This window comes from Tursiops truncatus, chromosome 10, assembly GCF_011762595.2.
Source record: "Tursiops truncatus isolate mTurTru1 chromosome 10, mTurTru1.mat.Y, whole genome shotgun sequence".
NCBI classification, from domain to species: Eukaryota; Metazoa; Chordata; class Mammalia; order Artiodactyla; family Delphinidae; genus Tursiops; species Tursiops truncatus.
The window spans coordinates 100709554-100730458 of record NC_047043.1 but is presented as its reverse complement, the minus strand read 5'-3'; the positions used below and the strand labels follow the sequence as shown (position 1 = coordinate 100730458).

Here is a 20905-nt window from a genome sequence, read left to right as displayed (position 1 = left end):
TTGTTGCGGTGCATGGGCCTCTCATTGCGGTGGCTTCTCTTGTTGCAGAGCATGGGCTCTAGGCGTGTGGGCTTCAGTAGTTGCGGCACGTGGGTTCAGTAGTTGTGGCGCGCAGGCTCAGTAGTTGTGATGCACGGGCTTCATTGCTCCATAGCATGTGGGATCTTCCTGGACCAGGGCTCGAACCCGTGTCTCCTGCATTGGCAGGCAGATTCTCAACCACTGCACTGCCAGGGAAGCCCCATCTTCAATTTAAGATTAGGCCGCAGACTTTGCATACCTTAGTGGTAAATATTGTTGGCCAGTAAGTGTCTAGAAAGGTTCTGTGTTTGGAGTGAACTCTTATGTTTACTTCACAGAGAAGGGGCCACACTTTTAGCCACGCAGGACTGGTTTTGACACTGGTTCTGCTGCATATTGGCCAAGAGTCCTTGGACGATCACTTGACATCCCTGGACCTATCGTGTTCAAGTCCGGCAGCTGTAGGTGCACAGACCCTGTGGTGGCCACTTGCCCTTGCCTTGTTCCTTACGTGGGACAGTGGTTCTCACCTTGGGCACTTATGCCCCCGGGGATACTTGGCACTCTGTGAGGCATCTTTGGGTGTCACAGGTGGGAGTGGGACACTGCTGAATGTCCCATGATGCACAGGGTGGTCCTCATGATGAATAATTATCAGTCCTCAAGTGTCAGTAGTGCTGAAGTTTAGATCCCTGCCCTGGATCATGGCTGACATCACCTGAGATTTCTGAATGTTGATATGAGTAGGTGTTTGCACTAAGGAGTCTTTCTAAACTGGACAATCTTCTATGAAAAGGCTGGCAAAGTTCTAGAACACAAATCAGAATTGGCTATGGTCTTAATGAGTTGGTTTTGAAGAGAGTCACAGGGAGAAGTGGGGGGTCCCCAGGAGATGCCCACGGCCCAGGCAGACAGTGTACACCTCGGGCCCAGGACTTGTTCTGGAAGCAACTGCTCTTTCTGAGTGTGAGTGATGGGGCTCTCACATGCCCTAAAAATATATTTACCAGCATCATGAAAGAAATAGAATTGGTCTTTTTGAGCGCAGACCCTGTGCTAGGAGGGGCAGTGTACCTGACACCTTCCCGTACATAATCCCTCTTCATCCTCTTAACCCTAAGAAAGGTGGTATCTCTGTCCATTTGGCACACGACGAAATCGAGCCTCAAAGAGCCTCTGACTTGTCGTAGGTCCCATGATGCCTAACAGTCGGATTTAGGGTTTGAAAAATCTGCTTGCAAATCGGGAGCATTTTTTTTTTTTTTGGCCTTCACCAGTGTCTCTCCACCTGGTGAAATGTATGGGCCCCTTTTGCGAGAAAAGTATTCTCACAGCTGCCCACGTGCCCTGCAGTGGTCAAGTCACCCACCCTTTTCTGCAGTTGCACTGTTGCACAACTGTCACAGCGGGAGGTGTTCCAGGCTGGATTTGGCTCGAATGTACCACTTGTGTTCTATGTCAGTACCTACACTTCCCTCCCTGGATTACAACGGTGAAAGTGACGCCACTGGGCACCAAACACAGACACTGGTGTTATTTGTTCCTGAATGTGTTCTAGTCTAAGAGAACTGCCTGGAGAAGTGCTCCAGAGCTTTCTGCAGTGAAGGACTTGTTCCGTGTCTGCTCATAGCCACACATGGCTGCTGAGCGTGTGACGTGGGACTCATGTGATGAAGGAAGTGCCTCTTAATTAATTAATTAGTTAATTTATTGGCCATGCTGTGCGGCATGTGGGATCTTAGTTCCCCGACCAGGGATTGAACCTGTGCCCCCTGCAGTGGAAGCGCGGAGTCTTAAGCACTGGACCAATGGCGAAGTCTGAAGGAAGTGCATTTTAAATTATATTTAATTTTAATTAATTTAAACATAAATATCCACATACGGCCAGTAACTATGGGACTCGCAGCGCAAGTCTGGTGGTTCTGGAATTACTTGGAGAGATTTTAAAAATCCCAGTGTGGAGGCTACAGCCCAGACCAAGCCCATGAGCCTGGGGGTGGGACCCAAGCGTCATTGTTCCTGATTATAGCCTATAGATGATTCAGGAAATGCTTATTCCACAAGGTGATCATCAATATTAAATCACAAAATGAAATTCTCTTAGAGAACCTATGGGACCCCAGTTGAAAAAGTGGTGCAGACATACTGCCTGTAGATGTTTCCCAATTATTATTTTTTAAAGTTTTCCTCTTTTCGGTGTAATTTTATCTTTGGCTCTCAGGTTGCCTGATCCCTCCTGTGCTGGTTTCGGGGCCATTCTGAATAACATTCTAACGCTGTGTGTATCTCCCTGCAGGATGGCAAACTGTCGTGAGTCATGGCAGTGGGAGGTCAGCCAACGTCTTAGATTGTTTTTTGACCCTAAAAACAGAAGTTCCCCTCATGACTGAAGAGCAAAAGCGGGACTTAAACCCCCTGACCATAGAGATCAAGTGTGTTTCCTGCCTTCCATCACGGTCTGTGTCCTTCAGTGAACTAGAGGTAAGAGTGAGCCAGGCCAGCTGGTTTGAGAGGTGCTTTTCCCAGCCATCTGCCCATCGCCTGTCGCCCCTCACCCACAGTGGCCCTACATGAGAAGTATGATCATCAACCCCATTTCCTCATTTAGGATCTCACAGCCAGACGGCAAAGAGATTAGGTTCCTGGGATCAGGAGTTACCAAGTGTGAGGTCTCCTCTGCTACACCACAGGGTTCTTCAGGTGCAGGTAGCGACCCTCCACTCAGGAGGAGCCCTATGCTTCCTTGTTACAGCAGCAGTGCTTGCCTAGTCCTCACTTATTTTGAACCAGCCAGTTTAGTGCTGCTGTTTACCTTGGAAGTCCCCTGTTCCTCTCCTGGTGGGTCCCTGTCCCTGGATTCTGTGTCTTGCTCTTGCTTTGTTTCCTCTTTGATTTTGCTGGAGCACATCCTCCTGTAGCTTTCTGAGAAGAGGTTAATGGGAGATACTTGTTTTATGATCTCTTATGTCTGAAAATATCCTTATTCTACCCTTATACTTGATTGATAGTTAGGGTATAGAATTGTAGTTTAAAAAATCATTTTCCTTCAGTTTAAAAGATTTTTATTGGAGTATAGTTGATTTACAATGTTGTGTTAGTTTCAGGTACACAGTAAAGTGAATCAGTTATACATATACACATATCCACCCTTTTTACATTCTTTTCCTATATAGATAATTACAGAGTATTGAGTAGAATTCCCTGTGCTACACAGTAGCTCCTTGTTAGGTATCTATTTTATATATAGTGGTGTGATCTCCCAATCCCAGTCTCCCAATTTATCCCTCCCCCATCTCCCCTGGTAACAATAAGTTTGTTTTCTACATCTGTGGCTCTATTTCTGTTTTGTAAATAAGTTCATTTGTACCATTTTTTTAGATTCCACATATAAGCAATATCGTATGATATTTGTCCTTCTCTGTCTGACTTACTTCACTTAGGATAATTTCTAGGTCCATCCATGTTGCTGCAAATGGCATTATTTCATTCTGTTTAATGGCTGAATAATATTCCATTGTGTATATGTACCACAACTTCTTTATCCACTCCTGGATAAATTATCTATCCATTGATGGACAGCTAGGTTTCTTCCATGTCCTAGTTGTTGTAAACAGAGCTGCAATGAACACTGGGGTACGTGTATCTTTTTTTTATGTATATAAATGTATTTATTTATTTATTTATTTTTGGCTGCATTGGGTCTTTGTTACTGCATGCGGGCTTTTCTCTACTTGCGGCAAGCCGGGGCTATTCTTCATTGCGGTGTGCAGGCTTCTCATTGCGGTGGCATCTCTTGTTGTGGAGCATGGGCTCTAGGTGCATGGGCTTCAGTAGCTGTGGCACGTGGGCTCAGTAGTTGTGACTCGTGGGCTCTAGAGTGCAGGCTCAGTAGTTGTGGCGCACGGGCTTAGTTGCTCCGTGGCATGTGAGATCTTCCTGGACCAGGGCTCTAACCCATGTCCCCTGCATTGGCAGGTGGATTCTTAACCACTGTGCCACCAGGGAAGCCCCATGTATCTTTTTGAATTATGGTTTTCTCCGGATATATGCCCAGGAGTGGGATTGCTGGGTCATATGGTACTTTATTTTTAGTTTTTTAAGGAACCTCCATACTGTTCTCCATAGTGGCTGCACCAATTTATATTCTCACCACCAGTGTAGGAGGGTTCCCTTCTCTCCACACCCTCTCCAGCATTTATTGTTTGCAGATTTTTTTGATGATGGCCATTCTGACTGGTGTGAGGTGATACCTCATTGTAGTTTTGATTTGCATTTCTCTGATAATTAGAGATGTTCAACATCTTTTCACGTGCTTTTTGGACATCTGTATGTATTCTTTAGATAATTGTCTGTTTGGATCTTCTGTCCATTTTTTTTTTTTTTTTTTTTTGCAGTACGAGGGCCCCTCACTGCTGTGGCCTCTCCTGTTGTGGAGCACAGGCTCTGGATGCGCAGGCTCAGCAGCCATGGCTCACGGGCCTAGCCGCTCTGTGGCATGTGGGATCTTCCTGGACCAGGGCACGAACCCGTGTCCCCTGCATCGGCAGGCGGACTCTCAACCACTGCGCCACCACGGAAGCCCTCTTCTGTCCATTTTTTAATTGCGTTGTTTGTTTTTTTGATATTGAGCTGCGTGAGCTGTTTGTATATTTTGGAGATTAATCTTTTGTTGGTCTTTTCATTTGCGAATATTTTCTCCCACTCTGTGGGTTGTCTTTTTGTTTCGTGTTTGGTTCCCTTTGCTGTGCAAAAGCTTTTAAGTTTAATTAGGCTCAATTTGTTTATTTTTTGTTTTTATTTTCATTACTCTAGGAGGTGGATCCAAAAAGATATTGCTGCAATTTATGTCAGAGAGTGTTCTGCCTATGTTTTCCTCTAAGAGTTTAATAGTATCCGGTCTTACATTTAGGTCTTTAATGCATTTTGAGTTTATTTTTGTGTATGGTGTTAAGGAGTATTCTAATTTCATTCTTTTACATGTAGTTGTCCAGTTTTTCCAGCACCACTTATTGAAGAGACTGTTTTTTCTCCATTTTATATCCTTGCCTCCTTTGTCACAGATTAGGTGACTATAGGTGCATGGGTTTATTTCTGGGCCTTCTATTCCGATCCATTGATCTATATTTCTGTTTTTGTGCCAGTACCATACTGTTTTGATTACTGTAGCTTTGTAGTATGGTCTGAAGTCAGGGAGTGTGATTCCTCCAGCTCCGTTTTTCTTTCTCAAGATTGCTTTGGCTATTTGGGGTGTTTTGTGTTTCGATACCAATTTAAAAATTTTTTGTTCTAGTTCTGTGAAAAATGCCATTGGTAATTTAATAGGGATTGTATTGAATCTAGATTGCCAAGGTGACTATCTGTAAAAAGGTCTGCCTGAAAAGCTGGCCCTTGGCAGGTGTCTAGGAACTTGAATCGTTCTCTAATGAGAGTGGTTCCTGGGCCTGACTGTTTCTGCCAACAGTGCTGACCATGCTTTCCTCCAGGGCGCCTGGCGTATTGGGACACAGGCTGGGGGAGCCTAATACCAGCCCCAGTCAAAACCCTGGGTGCTGCGTCTCCAGTGAGCTCCCTGGTGGACAGTACGTCACCTGAGTTGTCACAGTCAGTTGTTCAGGAGCTCAATGCATCCTGGGACACACAGTAGGAGGCCATGGGGAGATGGCGCCTGTCCCCCTGCTTTGCCTCACAGCCCTTTTCCCTTTGCAGGCTTTGCCTTGTCTCCTCTGACCTTTATGAAGCCCAGCTGTGGGTCCCACCACAGCTGAGTCCTGAGGTTCTCCTAGAGAATCACGGATCTGGGGGTGGCCCCGGGGCCGCCGACTCAGCAGTGTTTTCCTGCTTCGCGGGTCATTGTCCCTGTTTGTACAGTCCTTGTTTCCTCAAGTTGGTTTTTCTGTTTGTTTGGTCTCCATCGTCACATCTGTCTCAATCCCCTGGTTCGCTGCTCATAGGTAAGAGTGGGGGCCTCAAAAGCAGCCTTGGGTGCCGAGCGGGCTTGTGGGTTCTGAGCCTCATGCTGCGGTGGCCTGGGTGGGCTGGTGGTGGGGAGACCTCAAGTTCGATCTCTGGAGGTCTCTCCCAGTTGCCCGCCTGGAGGGTAAGGGTCTGGTAGCCAAGGGATGAAAAGGACGTGGGGTCTGCATTGGATGGTCCGTGAGCATTTGGTCACCTAATACATCTGGTTTGGATAGGAGCTGAATGCCATCAGCTGTCCCTCATTCCAGAGACCCTCTGGTTTTTTAATTTTTAAAATAGCAAGCAGAAAAGTAAAACTATCCTACAGAATCGACTCTTTTCTCTTGGTGTGCAGTTCTGTCAATTTCAGTTCATGTGTGCGTCAGCGTTCTCACCACCACAGTGAGGATACAGAACACCTCTATGACCGCACCCCCCAGACTCTTTTGTACTAGCCCTTTATGACCACATCTTCCCCACCCGCACTCGCGGCAACCGCAGACGTGTTCGTCGTGATAGTTTTAACTTTTGAAGGTTGTCGTCCAGATGGGGTTATATATTGTGTAACATCCACACTAACAACCTCTGCTGCAGCAGGGAACAACACATACAGCCTCCTTCCCTCAGAACGATGCCGGCGAGATTCCCGCAAGCTAGAATTCATCCCTTTTTGCTGCTGAGTCGTATTCTGCAGCTGGATGGAACCGCAGTCTGTCCGTCCATTAACCCATGGAGGATGTTCAAGTTGTTTCTGGTTTGGGGCAGTTACGAATACAGCTGCTAAAACATCTGTGTACGTGCTTTTGTGTGAACATAAACCTTCAGTGCTTTAGGATAAATGCCCACAGTTCTTTAGGATAAGTTCCCGGGCTCTGTGGAGAGGCTATGGTTGCATCTCAGCAGCGGTGTGCGGGGGCTCCAGCTGTGCTTATCCTCCCCAGAACTTGGTATCATCAGTGTTTTATTTTTAATTTTGGCCACTCTAATGAGTATGCAGTGTTATCTCATCGGGGTTGACCATGCATTTCCCTGATGCGGAGTGATGTGGCGCATCTCTTAATCTGCTTATCTGCCACTTTATGGCCCCTTCGGTGAAGTGTCAATTCAAGTTTTTGCCCACATTTCAACTGAGTTCTTTTTTTTAAATAAATTTATTTATTTTTGGCTGCATTGGGTTTTCGTTGCTGTGCACGGGCTTTCTCTAGTTGCGGCGAGTGGGGACTACTCTTCGTTGCAGTGCGTGGGCTTCTCGTTGCGGTGGCTTCTCTTGTTGCAGATCGTAGGCGTCCGTAGTTGTGACTCACGGGTTCCAGAGCGCAGGTTCAGTAGTTGTGGCGCACGGGCTTCGTCGCTCCGCGGCATGTGGGATCTTCCCGGACCAGGGCCCGAACCCGTGTCCCCTACATTGGCAGGCGGATTCCTAACCACTGCACCACCAGAGAAGTTCTCAACTGAGTACTTAGTTTTCCTGTTGTTGAGTTGAGAGTTTTTAAATCTATTCTGGATACAAGTCCGCTTTTGGATATGTTCTTTGCAGACATTTTCTCCCAGCCTATAGTCTGCCTTTTTATTCTCTTACTTTAATTTTGATAAAGTCCAAATTATACATTTTTGTCTTCTATAGATTGTGTTTTTGTGTCACATCTAAGAACTCTCTGCCTAACCCCTGCTGACAGGGGTTTTCTTCTATGTTTATAGTTTTACATCTGGATCTATAATCAATTTTGAGTTAATTTATGTATAAGGTTTAAGTTAATGTTCATTTTTTTTTGCAAACACATGACTAATTGTTCCAGCACCATTTGTGGAAAAGACTTTTTTTTTTTCCATTGAATTTCTTTTGCATTTCTGACAAAAATCAGTTGGCTGTACTGGTAGAGGTCTATTTCTGGATCCTTTATTCTTCTTTTTCAAAATTGTGTTAGCTCTTCCAGTTTCTTTGCCCTTTCATATAAATTTTATTTATTTTTTTCATATAAATTTTAGAATCAGCTTGTCTCTATCTACAAAAACTTGTGCTAGGATTTTGCCTGGCTTTGCACTGAATCCATAGGTCAGTCTGGGGAGAACTGACGTCTTACTGTGTTGAGACTTCAACCCCTGAACTCAGCGTGCCTCGCCATTAGTTTAGGTCTCCCCTTTTCTCTCTCATCAGCGTTTTGAAGCTCGCAGGACCCTTCATTCATTTGCCTGCACAAAAAACTAACAGCCTCCCGCCAAGCAGTAGGGGAGGGGAGGGCACGTGGGCCGGCTGGCTTCTCGGGACTCGCAACAGTTCCCTTGCTGGGCTCTTTGCTGTGACCCCCAGATCCAGAGACGCTGGGTCCTGCCAGTTCCTAAGTCTTTTGAGGATTTTGCAGAGAATGTGGCTGGTTCTCAGCTTCTCCATTACATGCTTGGGGTTTGGCTTCCTCACCTGTGCTGTGTCTGCACCACTTGCTCGTCCCTGTCCCGGCGCTCATGCTGGCTTCTCTTCTCTTCTCCTTGTCCTTGTATGTTTATGTCTTAAAAAAAAATTCCCTGTGGTTTTAGGGGAGTTCGGTGAGGGGTGTAACCAGATGTATGTGTTCAGTCTGCCACTTGAACTGCATGATGTGATGTTTAGTTCATGTCCCCAGTGGGCTGAAGTCGCCTGCACAAGGGACCATGGTGTCAGCGTCCCCAGCGCCTAGCCCGGGGCCTGGTACAAACAGGAGCTCAGTGACCATCACTCGAGCATGAGAGCCAAGGAACAGCACATTTTGATACACTGTTTGTATCACAGTTCATCTGTTCAAAGAGGATTCCCCTCACTCAGATTTTCAGTTGCCTGCCCAGCTGCTGCCACTGCACAGATTACAGGTTGGGAACTTGAACTTGCCAGAGGGCAGGTCCAGGAGAGAAAAGCAATAGGGAGTTTCCTTCCACTCTCTCTGTCTCATAGGGTTCCCACACCCCATTCCTTGGAACAGAAAGAGAGCTCTGTCTCTCCATGCCTGGTGCATAATTCTGGGATTCAGGCTTCCTTTGCGTCTAGTCTGGGACATGCAGGAAGAGAATAAAACCCAGGAAACTCACTGGGTTTGGTCTCTTTCTCCAATCTGCCCACTGCCTTTTACTTTTCAGAAGGTGTTCTCTGCATCTCTGTAGGGTTTTTTTTTCTCTAATATTTATTTATTTATTTAGGCTGCGCCAGATCTTAGTTGCAGCACATGGGACCTTCGTTGTGGCATGCAGGCTGCTTAGTTGCGGCATGCGGACTCTTAGTTGAAGCATGCCTTCTGTTGTATTCAGTGGGAGGTGCAGGGTGGGTGTGCTTATTCCGCTTAACCAGATTTGAAAGCTCCTCTTTTATTTTTCTTTAGAATATCTATTCTTTTTATTGATATATTGTGGATACGAGTCCTTTGTCAGATATGTATGCATTGTACATACTTTCTGCCCATCTGGAGCTTGACTTTAATTTTCTTAATAGTGTCTTTGATGAAGTCCATCTTATCAACTTCTGTTATGATTAGTGCTTTTTGTGTCATATCAAATAAATCTTTTTTCCACCCCAAGTTTATGAAGATACTACCCTGTGTTTTCTTCTAGGAGAGGTATGATTTTAGCTTTTATGTTTAGGTCTATGATTCCTCAAGAATTAATTGCATTTTCCTAACCATAAAAATAGTATATTTCTTCCTTTAGATTTCTTTAATTTCTCTCTGCAGTGTTTTGTAGTTTTCAGTGTACAGGTCTTCCACATCTTTCATTTCTTCCTAAGCATTTTATGTCTTGATGCTGTTGTAGGTGATATTTTAAAATTTTCAGTTTTAGAATTTTCATTGCCAGTAAATAGAATTATGATAGTTTTGACCTTGATGATATACTTTTACTTTTTAAAAACCAAACAAATAGATTTATTTTATGTACCTGATCATTCTAATACCTGTGCCTTTGTACATCTGGTTTTGCTAGTGGTACCTTTTTCCCTTAGGTGTTTTGTGATTTTTACTATGATCCCATGTCTGATGGAACTTTCTCTGTGGGAATTCTTTGAGGCCTAGGTTGGAAGTGGATCTCTCCAGAAGGTTTTCTTAATTATTTCTGCCAGGTACCTGGGAGCCCTACCAACCCAGGATTATTTTTAAATAAAATTCAGCATCAGTGGTAAAAGAAATAGTAAAATAAATAGTACCCTTGGAGTATGCATTCGAACCACACACTTGTGTAACGGTGAGCTTCTGATGATAACGTTGTAGCATGCGCAAGGTTTCCTGTTTCTGTCCCGACACAGCCCTGCCCCCCGCCTGCAGCTCAGCCTGCGAGTCCTCTTAAACCCAGACCCAAGTTCTGCTTGGTCACTTTATATGCTAAAGGTGAGCCGTGCCAGCCCTCCAGATGCGTGTCTGGGAAACACGGATTCTCTGTTCTAAAAGCCACTCCTCTCCACACTTTCTGTGCCCGGCCATGGGACGGGAAGAAGCGCAGGGCCTGTCCTCGTGGCACTGGCCATCCGGGGGAAGTAGTTGCTTCAGCTGCCAGCTCAGCGCCGTACACGTGGCTCTCGGGCCTCGCAGTGGCCTTGCAGAGTGGGCTCTGTCCTTGGGGTTTGTGAATGAGGAACCACAGGCCGCAGGGGCTGCAGGGGCTGCCGGGCGTGAGCCTGGGGCCGGGATTTGAGCCGCTGGGTGGGGGCCACCTGGAGAGGAGGGGGGCCGGCAGGGGGTGCCCGCGGCTGCACCCATGACCGCCGCCCCTGCTCTCTCGCAGCGGCTGTGCACCCCCGTGTACTGCAGGTACCAGTTCTACAGGACCCCAGTGCACAGGACTGAGGGCCAGCCCCATGGGACCCACGTCTACTTCCAGGATATCAACGTCATCTTCCTTGGGGCCATGCACCCCAGCGACCTGAGGGAATACCTGGAGGGCCCCCCGATGGTGGTGGAAGTTCATGACCGGGACCGCAAGTCAGAGGGGTATTCCCGCAAGCCCGCCCTGTTTGGGGAGGACCCGCTGGATACATACCTCAACCTCCAGACCCTAATTTCCCCGAAAGAGACGGAGAACAACCCCTTTGAAACCCAGGATAAGATGTGGGACCCTTACGGGGTTGCCCAGGTCAGCTTTGCCGACCTCCTCCTTGGCCAGAAGTACTTGAACCTGGTTGTCCCCGTCCACAGCTGCGAGCCCAAGGCCACGCGCCTCGGCCATGACAGCAGGAGCAGGAAGGCGGTGGGGTTGCGGGTGCCCGGAGATGGCCTGCGGCACAGCCCGATGCCCCCGGGCGACTACCTGGAGGCCAGCTGCCTGCTGAAGCTGCGGGCGGGCGTGGCGGTGCCGCTGTGGGCCGGGACCGAGGCCCTGGACGCCCACCCCACGGCCTCCCAGTTTGGCCGCGTCATCTTCGTGTTCACCTCCAGTAAGCTCTCACTCCTGCACGGCCTGCTGCAGGACGTCGCCGTGATCAACGCCGGGGCCCTGGGCCTGGACTCCTGCCCCGTGGAGGATATCCAGCAGATCCTGTCCGCCTTGAAGATGCCGGCGAAGATCCAGGAGCGGCCGGACCTGGACGTGCTCACTGGCTTCCACCTGCTGGACGGGCGGGGTCACCTCCTCATCCTGGAGGGCTTGGCCGACCGGGGCCTGAGGCGGCTGTGGGAGAGCCACCAGAGCCGGTAGGTAGGTCTCCGCGTTTCTGGGTGGGGAGGGGTGGCCAAGCTCAGGTTCTGTGACGCCGACTGTGGGAGGGACCTGTTGATTTGGTGCCTCTCGGGGTTCGTATAAGGCACTTCACAGAGCTCAGCAGCTGGGAGAGCCGCTTGCCTTTGGTTGAAGCGAAGACTTCATGGGTATATGGAAGGGAGGCTGGTTCAGGAAACTGGGTCCTGCCTTCACACTCCCGAGGCGCCCCCCTGGCCAGCGGGGAGCAGAGTGTTCTGCCCGGCCCTGAGAGGGACACTGCAAGGACACAGACGTCAGCTCGTCCCGAGGGAGACAGGGCGGATTATTGTGAGGCTGGAGGGCTGCTTACGCTGCAGAAGTCCCCTTCCCTGGAGGCCAGGAGCCCCCGATGGCCGCCCCCTGGAGATGTTGCAGAGGCAACGGAAGTGTCCCCTTCTGGGCCGCAGCAGGTGGCCCCTCGTGGTCTTCCGTTCTTTAGTTGTGGTGATGGGATAACTCCCTTTTTCTTTCATGATTTGCAACTATCCTAGTTTGGATCAATAGGGCCTTCCTTCTCTGCTCTGGAGGCCCCCTATCTGTTCTCAGAGCTCAGATGCCCCATGACTCAGATGCTGACAACAGCAGGGTGTCCGGATGTTGACTGTGTCCACCCAGGGGGGGGGGGCTGTCTTGATGTGCTGATGGCCAAGAGCACGGGGGCAGGGGAGGTGGGGAGGCCGCCTCGTGGCTGGTTATCCTCCCAGGAGGCCTGAAAGCATGCATACACACAAAAACGTGCACATGGATGTTCATAGCACCGTTATTTATAATAATCAGAAAGTGAAACGACTCAAATGTCCATCAGCTGATGAACAAAACATCCATACCATGGAATAATATTCAGCTGTCAAAAAGGAATGAAGTATTGATACAGATACTTCAACACGGATGAACCTTAAAAACGTTATGCTAGGGGACTTCCCTGGTGGCGCAGTGGGTAAGACTCATGCTCCCAATACAGAGGGCCCAGGTTTGATCTGTGGTCCGGGAACTAGATCCCTCATGCATGCCGCAACTAAGAGTTTGCATACCACAGCTAAGGAGCTGGTGAGCTGCAGCTAAGAAGCCCGCCTGCCGCAACTAAGGAGCCCGTGAGCCACAACTAAGGAGCCTGCGAGCTGCAACTAAGGAGCCCGCCTGCCTCAACTGAGATGTGGCTCAACCAAAACAAACAAACAAACAAAAACTCATTATGCTAAGTGACCTGGAGGGCATTGTGCTAAGTGAAATAAGTCAGACAGAGAAAGACAAACACTGTATGTTATCACCTACATGTGGAATCTAAAAAATAAACTAGTGAATACAACAAAAAAGAAACAGACTCACAGAGAGGACAAACTAGTGGTTACCAGTGGGGAGAGGGAAGGGGGGAGGGGCAAGATAGGGGTAGGGGAGGAAGAGGTACAGACTATTGCATATAAAATAAATAAGCTACAAAGATCTATTGTACAGCACAGTATAATATTTTGTAGTAACTATAAATGGAGCATAATCTATAAAAATTTTGAATCAGTATGTTGTACACCTAAAACTAATATTGTAATCAACTATGCCTCAATTAAAAATTATGCTAATAGGGACTTCCCTGGTGGCACAGTGGTTAAGAATCTGCCTGTCAGTGCAGGGGACGCAGGTTCAATCCCTGGTCCAGGAAGATCCCACATGTCGCACAGCAACTTAGCCCGTGCGCCACGACTACTGAAGCCCCCACGCCTAGAGCCCGTGCTCCGCAACAAGAGAAGCCACCACAGTGAGAAGCCCGCACACTACAAAGAAGAGTAGCCCCCGCTCGCTGCAACTAGAGAAAGCCAGCGTGCAGCAACAAAGACCCACCGCAGCCAAAAATAAATAAATAAATTTAAATGTTATGCTAATAAAAGGAGCCAGACATAAAAGGCTACCTATTATATGATTCCATTCATATGAAATGTCTAGAATAGTCAAGTCCATAGAGATAGATCAGTGGTTTCCAAGGTCCGAGAGGAGGGATGCAGGAGAAGTGGGGAGTGATAAAAATGTTCTAGGATTAGACAGTGTTTGTGGTTGCACAACATTGGGAGTATACTAAAACCACTGAATTGTACACTTACTTTGGGGGGGGTATACTATTTTATTCAAATTTAAATTTCACCATCAAATACTGAAGTATATGCTGGCCCTGTGTTTAGATTTTTGAAATAAAGGTGGACAGACAGATTTAAGGGTGCAGTGTATTAAACACTGTACAATATATTAAACAATTAGAGAAAATCTAGGGGTGCTATAACTCTATATACCTTTGTACATTGAGTGGCGTTAAGTATAGGGACAAGCCCAGCACCCGGAGGAAGAGCCCATTGAGGACTGAACAGAGGCCCTTGGCTGCTGTCAGAATCTCCCCTTGACTTTCAACAAACCAAGGCGTCTGTCCGTCTACAGAAACCACCAAATCCGGGGCAAACAGCAACAGGATAAATGCTAAGGAATTGGCTCTTTCCAGTTAGGACTCTGGGGGCCGGTCTGAAGCACACGGGGCTGGCTAGAGCTGAGACGTGTTGCAGCTCAAGTCTGGGATCTGTAGGTCAGAGCAACAATCGTTTCTAGAGACAGAATGGTGAGTGCATTCTGCAAAAGCCCCCAGGGTTTGCCGACAAGTTCCTAGGATGCTCTCCTCAAATGGCAGGAATTGGACACTTAAAAGAGTGGACTTCACGGTGTGTAGGAAAGAACTTGGCCTTGCCCAAGAGAGGTCTGGCTTTTGCCCTTGGCTTCTGGGAGGTGATCTGTGTCATGCCTGATAGGAGTGTCTTTGGTTAGGTTGTGGGCTGACCACACTGGATCTTAGGCTGAAGCCTCACCAGAGAGTCACAGGATGGAGGTTGGTGGGGCTGGAAAGACCAACGTTGTGACTTAGGGCAGGGGCTTTGGGTCATGCAGTGTCATGGGCACATTTTTGTGTGGATGCGTGCTTTCAGTTCTCCTGGGCAGATAACCAGCCACGAGGTAGCCTCCCCCTGCCCGCCACCCCCTGCTGTGCTCTTGGCCATCAGCACATCAAGACACGCCCCCTCCTGACATGGAGACTGAGATTGCTATGTGGGCCATCAATCAATCAATCAATCAATCATTAATGGAGCCCCAATAAAAACTCTGGACACCAAGCCTAGGGGGAGCTACTCTGTGTAGTGATTCTTTCATCATCTTAAAAATACCTTTTCCAAAGAAAAAGTTTTGAATTTTGATAGAGTCCAATCTATTGATTATTTTTTCTTTTATACACTATGCTTCTGGAGACATGTTTAAGAATTCTTCACAAAGCCTTAGGTCTTGAGTATTTTTTCTCTGTTTTCTTCTAAAAGATTCATGGTCTTATGGTTTACTTTTAAGTTTATGATTCGTTTTGAGTTAATTTTTGTATGAAGCGCAAGGTTTAGGTTGAATTTTTCCCTTTTCTTAAAAAATTGAGGTATACTTTGCATGTAACAGTATGTTAGCTTTGGGTATACAACTTCATGATTCGATATTTGTATATGTTGTGAAATGATCACCACAATAAGTCTAGTTAACATCCATCATCATACAAGTTACAGAATTTTTTGTGATGAGAATGTTTAACGCCTACTCTCTTAGTAACTTTCAGATATGCAATACAGTATCACTAACTATAGTCACAGTGCTGTACATAACTAAATGGCTTTGTAACCTCTTGACCCCCTTCATCCATTTTGCTCACTCCACACACCCTGCCTCTGGGTGGGCAGCCACCAGTTTGTTCTCTGTATCTGTGAGCTTGGGTTTTTACTATTTTGCTTCTGTTTTTTTAGATTCCACGTGTAAGTGAGATCATATGGTATTTGTCTTTCTCTGACTTGTTTCACTCAGTATGATGCCCTGGGGATGCATCCATGTTGTTCCTACTGTCAAGACTCTCTTTTTTTATGATGGAATAACTTAGGTTGTTTCTATATCTTGGCTATTGTAAATAATGCTGCATTGAACGCGGTGATGCAGATACCTGTTCGAATTAGTGTTTTTGTTTCCTTAGGATGAATACCCGGAAGTGAAACTGCTGGATCATATGGCAGTTCTATTTTTAACTTTTTGAGGAACCTCCAAAGTGTTTTCCATAGTAGCTGTACCAGTTTATTAATACATCCTTACCCACAGCGCCTGTGGGTTTCCTGTACTCCACATCCTCACCAAAATGATTATTGCTTGTCTTTTTTATAATAGCCATTCTCAACAGGTATGAGGTAATGTTTCACTTTTGTTTCAATTTGCATTTCCATGATAATTAGTGACGTTGAGCGTCTTTTCCTGTACCTGTTGGCCATCTGTTTGTCATCTTTGGTAAAATGTCTATTCAGATCTTCTGCCCATTTATTTATTTATTTTTCCTTTTCTGTGATTTTATCGACTTTAAAATTTTTTTTATTGAAATATAGTTGATTTACAATGTTGTGTTAATTTCTGCTGTACAGCAAAGTGATTCAGTTATACATACATATATATATATATACACTTTTTTTTTAGCACCTTCATTTCTTTCCTTTTTTTAAGTTTATTTATTTAGTTTTGGCTGCGTTGGGTCTTCGTTGCTGTGCGCGGGCTTCTCATTGCAGTGGCTTCTCTTGTTGTGGAGCACAGGCTCTAGGCACTCAGGCTTTAGTAGCTGTGGCATGAGGGCTCAGTAGTTGTGGCTCGCAGGCTCTAGAGTGCAGGCTCAGTAGTTGTGGCGCATGGGCTTAGTTGCTCTGCGGCATGTGGGATCTTCCCAGACCAGGGCTCAAACCATGTCCCCTGCATTGGCAGGCGGAGTCTTAACTGCTGCGGCACCAGGCAAGTCCCCACACATTCTTATTTTTACATTCTTTTCCATTATGATTTATCATAGGATACTGGATATAGTTCCCTGTGCTATACAGTAGAACCTTGTTGTTTATCTGTTCTATATATAATAGCTTACATCTGCTAATCCCAACCTCCCACTCATCCCTCTCCCATACCCCTGTCCCTTGACAACCACAAGTCTGTTTTCTATGTCCATGGGTCTGTTTCTGTTTCGTAGATAAGTTCATTTGTGTTATATTTTAGATTCCACGTATAAGTGATATCATATGGTATTTGTCTATTTCTTTTTTTAAAAAAATTTTTATTTATTTGGCCATGCTGGGTCTTAGTTGTGGCATGTGGGATCTTCATTTGTGGCATGTGGGATCTTTTAGTTGTGGCATGTGAGATCTTTAGTTGTGGCATGTGGGATCTAGTTCCCTGACCAGGGATCGAACCTGGGCCCCCTCCATTGGGAGCACACAGCCTTAGCCACTGGACCACCACGAAAGTCCCCATCTTTCTCTTTCTGACCTACTTCACTTTTTATGATAATCTCTACGTCCATCCATGTTGCTGCAAATGGCATTATTTCGTTTTTTTAATGGCTGAATAGTATCCCATTGTATATATGTACCATATCTTCTTTATCCAGTCATCTGTTGATAGACATTTAGGTTGTTTCCATGTATTGGGTATTATGAATAGTGCTGCTATGAACATAGGGGTGCATGTATATTTTTGGATTATAGTTTTGTCTGGATATATGCCCAAGAGTGGGATTGCAGGATCATCTGGTAGCTCTATTTTTAGTTTTCTGAGGAACCTTCATACTGTTTTCCATAGTGGCTGTACCAACTTACATTCCCATCAACAGTGCAAGCGGGTTCCCTTTTCTCCACACCCTCTCCAGCATTTTTTATTTGTAGACTTTTTAATGATGGCCATTCTGACTGGCGTGAGATGGTACCTCATTGCAGTTTTGATTTGCATTTCTCTAATAATTGGCGACGCTGAGCATCTTTTCATGTGCCTATTGGCCATCTGTAGGTCTTTTTTGGAGAAATGTCTCTTTAGGTCTTCTGCCCATTTTTTGATTGGGTTGTTTGTTTTGTTGTTGTTGTGTTGTATTAGCTGTTTGTATATTTTGGAAATTAAGCCCTGTCAGTCACATTGTTTGCAAACATTTTCTCCCATTCTGTAGGTTGTCTTTTCATTTTGTTTATGGTTTCCTTTTCTCTGCAGAAGCGTGTAAGTTTGATTAGGTCCCATCTGTTTATTTTTGTTTTTATTTCTTTTGCATTGGGAGATTGACCTAAGAAAACACTGGTATGATTTATGTCAGAGAATGTTTTGCTTATGATCTCTTCTAGGAGTTTTATGGTGTCATGTCTTATGCTTAAGTTTTTAAGCCACTTTGAGTTTATTTTTGTGTATGGTGAGGGGGTGTGTTCTAACTTCATTGAGTTACATGCAGCCGTCCAACTTTCCCAACACCACTTGCTGAAGAGACTGTCTTTTCCCATTGTATATTCTATTTTTTAAAAATATTTATTTATTTATTTATTTATTTATCTTTGGTTGCATTGGGTCTTCTTTGCAGAGTGCGGGCTTTCTCTAGTTGCTGTGAGTGGGGGGCTATTCTTCGTTGTGGTGTGTGGGCTTCTCATTTTGGCAACTTCTCTTGTTGTAGAGCACAGGCTCTAGGTGCGCGGGCTTCAGTATTTGTGGCTCACGGGCTCTAGAGCACAGGCTCAGTAGTTGTGGTGCATGGGCTTAGTTGCTCCATGGCATGTGGGATCTTCCCAGACCAGGGCTCACTGTGTCCCCTGCATTGGCAGGCAGGTTCTTAACCACTGCACCACCAGGGAAGTCCGTCCTGTTGTATATTCTCACCTCCTTTGTTTAAGATTAATTGACCATAGGTGTGTGGGTTTATTTCTGGGCTGTCTGTTCTGTTCCATTTATCCATATGTCTGTTTTTGTGCCAGTACCATGTTGTTTTGATTACTGTAGCTTTGTAGTATTGTCTGAAGTCTGGGAGAATTATGCCTCCTGCTCTTTAAATTTTTTTTTTTTCCTCTCAGGATTGCTGTGGCAATTCTGGGTCTTCTATGGGTCCACATAAATTTTTGGATTATTCTAATTCTGTGAAAAATGTCATGGGTAATTTGATAGGGATCACATTAAATCTGTAGATTGCTTTGGGTAGTATGGTCGTTTAAATAATATTAATTATTCAAATCCAAGAGCATGGGATATCTTTCCATTTCTTTGAATCCTCTTCACTTACCTTTATTAATGTTTTATAGTTCTCAGAGTATAAATCTTTCACCTCCTTGGTGAGGTTTATTCCTATGTTATTTTTGGGGTTGCAATTTTATTTTATTTATTTTTATTTATTAGTTGACTATAGGTGCGTGGGTTTATCTCTAGGCTTTCTATCTTGTTCCATTGATCTGTGTTTCCATTTTTGTGCCAGTACCATATTATTTTGATTACTGTAGCTTTGTAGTATAGTCTGAAGTCAGGGAGTCTGATTCCTCCAGCTCCGTTTTTTTCCCTCAAGACTGCTTTGGCTCTTCGGTGTCTTTTGTGTCTCTATACAAATTTTAAGATGATTTGTTCTAGTTCCATAAAAAATACCATTGGTAATTTGACAGGGTTTGCATTGAAGCTGTAGATTGCTTTGGGTAGTATAGTCATTTTCACAATATTGATTCTTCCAATCCAAGAACATGGTATATCTCTCCATCTGCTGCTATCACCTTTAATTTCTTTCATCAGTGTCTTATAGTTTTCTGCATACAGGTCTTTTGTCTCCCTAGGTAAGTTTATTCCTAGGTATTTTATTCTTTTAGTTGCAGTGGTAAATGGGACTGTTTCCATAATCTCTCTTTCAGATTTTTCATCAGTAGTGTATAGGAATGCAAGAGATTTCTGTGCATTAATTTTGTATCCTGCCACTTTACCAAATTCATTGATTAGCTCTAGTAGTTTTCTGGTGGCATTTTTAGGATTCTCTGTGTATAGTATCATGTCATCTGCAAGCAGTGACAGTTTTACTTCTTTTCCAATTTGTATTCCTCTTATTTCTTTTTCTTCTCTGATTGCCATGGCTAGGACTTCCAAAACTATCTTGAATAATAGTGGTGAGAGTGGACATCCTTGTCTCGTTTCTGATCTTAGAGGAAATGCTTTCAGTTTTCCACCATTGAGAATGATGCTGGCTGTGGGTTTGTTGTATACGGCCTTTATTATGTTGATGTAGGTTCCCTCTATGCCCACTTTCTGGAGGGTTTTTATCATAAATCGGTGTTGAATTTTGTCAAAAGCTTTTTCTGCATCTATTGAGATGATCATCTGGTTTTTATTCTTTGATTTGTTAATATGGTGTATCACATTGATTGATTTGCATATATTGAAGAATCGTTGCATCCCTGAGATAAATCCCACTTGATCGTGGTGTGTGATCCTTTTGATGTGTTGTTGGATTCTGTTTGCTAGTATTTTGTTGAGGATTTTTGCATCTGTATTCATCAGTGATATTGGTCTGTAATTTTCTTGTTTTGTAGTATCTTTGTCTGGTTTTAGTATCAGGGTGATGGTGGCCTCATAGAATGAGTTTGGGAGTGTTCTTTCCTCTGCAATTTTTGGAAGAGTTTGAGAAGGATGAGTGTTAGCTCTTCTCTAAATGTTTGATAGAATTTAACTGTGAAGCCATCTGGTCCTGGACTTTTGTTTATTGGAAGATTTTTAATCACAATTTCGATTTCATTACTTGTTGTTGGTCTGTTCATATTTTCCGTTTCATCCTGGTTCAGTCTTGGAAGGTTATCCCTTTCTAAGAACTTGTCCATTTCTTCCAGGTTGTCCATTTTTATTGGCATAGAGTTGCTTGTAGTAGTCTCTTAGGATGCTTTGTATTTCTGCGATGTCTGTTGTAACTTCTCCTTTTTCATTTCTAATTTTATTGATTCGAGTCCTCTCCCTCTTTTTCTTGATGAGTCTGGCTAATGGTTTATCAATTTTGTTTATCTTCTCAAAGAACCAGCTTTTAGTTTTATTGATCTTTGCTATTGTTTTCTTTGTTTCTATTTCATTTATTTCTGCTCTGGTCTTTATGATTTCTTTCCTTCTGCTAACTTTGGGTTTTGTTTGTTGTTCTTTCTCTAGTTCCTTTAGGTGTAAGTTTAGATTGTTTACTTGAGATTTTTCTTGTTTCTTGAGGTAGGCTTTTATAGCTATAAACGTCCCTCTTAGAACTGCTTTTGCTGCATCCCATAGGTTTTGGATTGTCGTGCTTTCATTGTCATTTGTCTCTAGGTATTTTTTGATTTCCTCTTTGATTTCCTCAGTGATCTCTTGGTTACTTAGTAATGTATTGTTTAGCCTCCACGTGTTTGTGTTTTTAACGTTTTTTTCCCTTAACTCA

At 44.9% G+C, this 20905-nt stretch overlaps 1 protein-coding gene across 1 annotated transcript in view; it reads left to right on the top strand.

Annotated features, from left to right (window-relative positions):
• Window positions 1-20905, top strand: part of CFAP92 (cilia and flagella associated protein 92 (putative)) — a 139453-nt gene that overhangs the window by 57843 nt on the left and 60705 nt on the right. Inside the window, exons 18-19 of the mRNA XM_073787768.1 lie at window positions 2318-2502; window positions 10711-11615. Of these exons, the coding sequence (XP_073643869.1) occupies window positions 2318-2502; window positions 10711-11615 (1090 nt within the window). The remainder of the gene's footprint in view (window positions 1-2317; window positions 2503-10710; window positions 11616-20905) is intronic.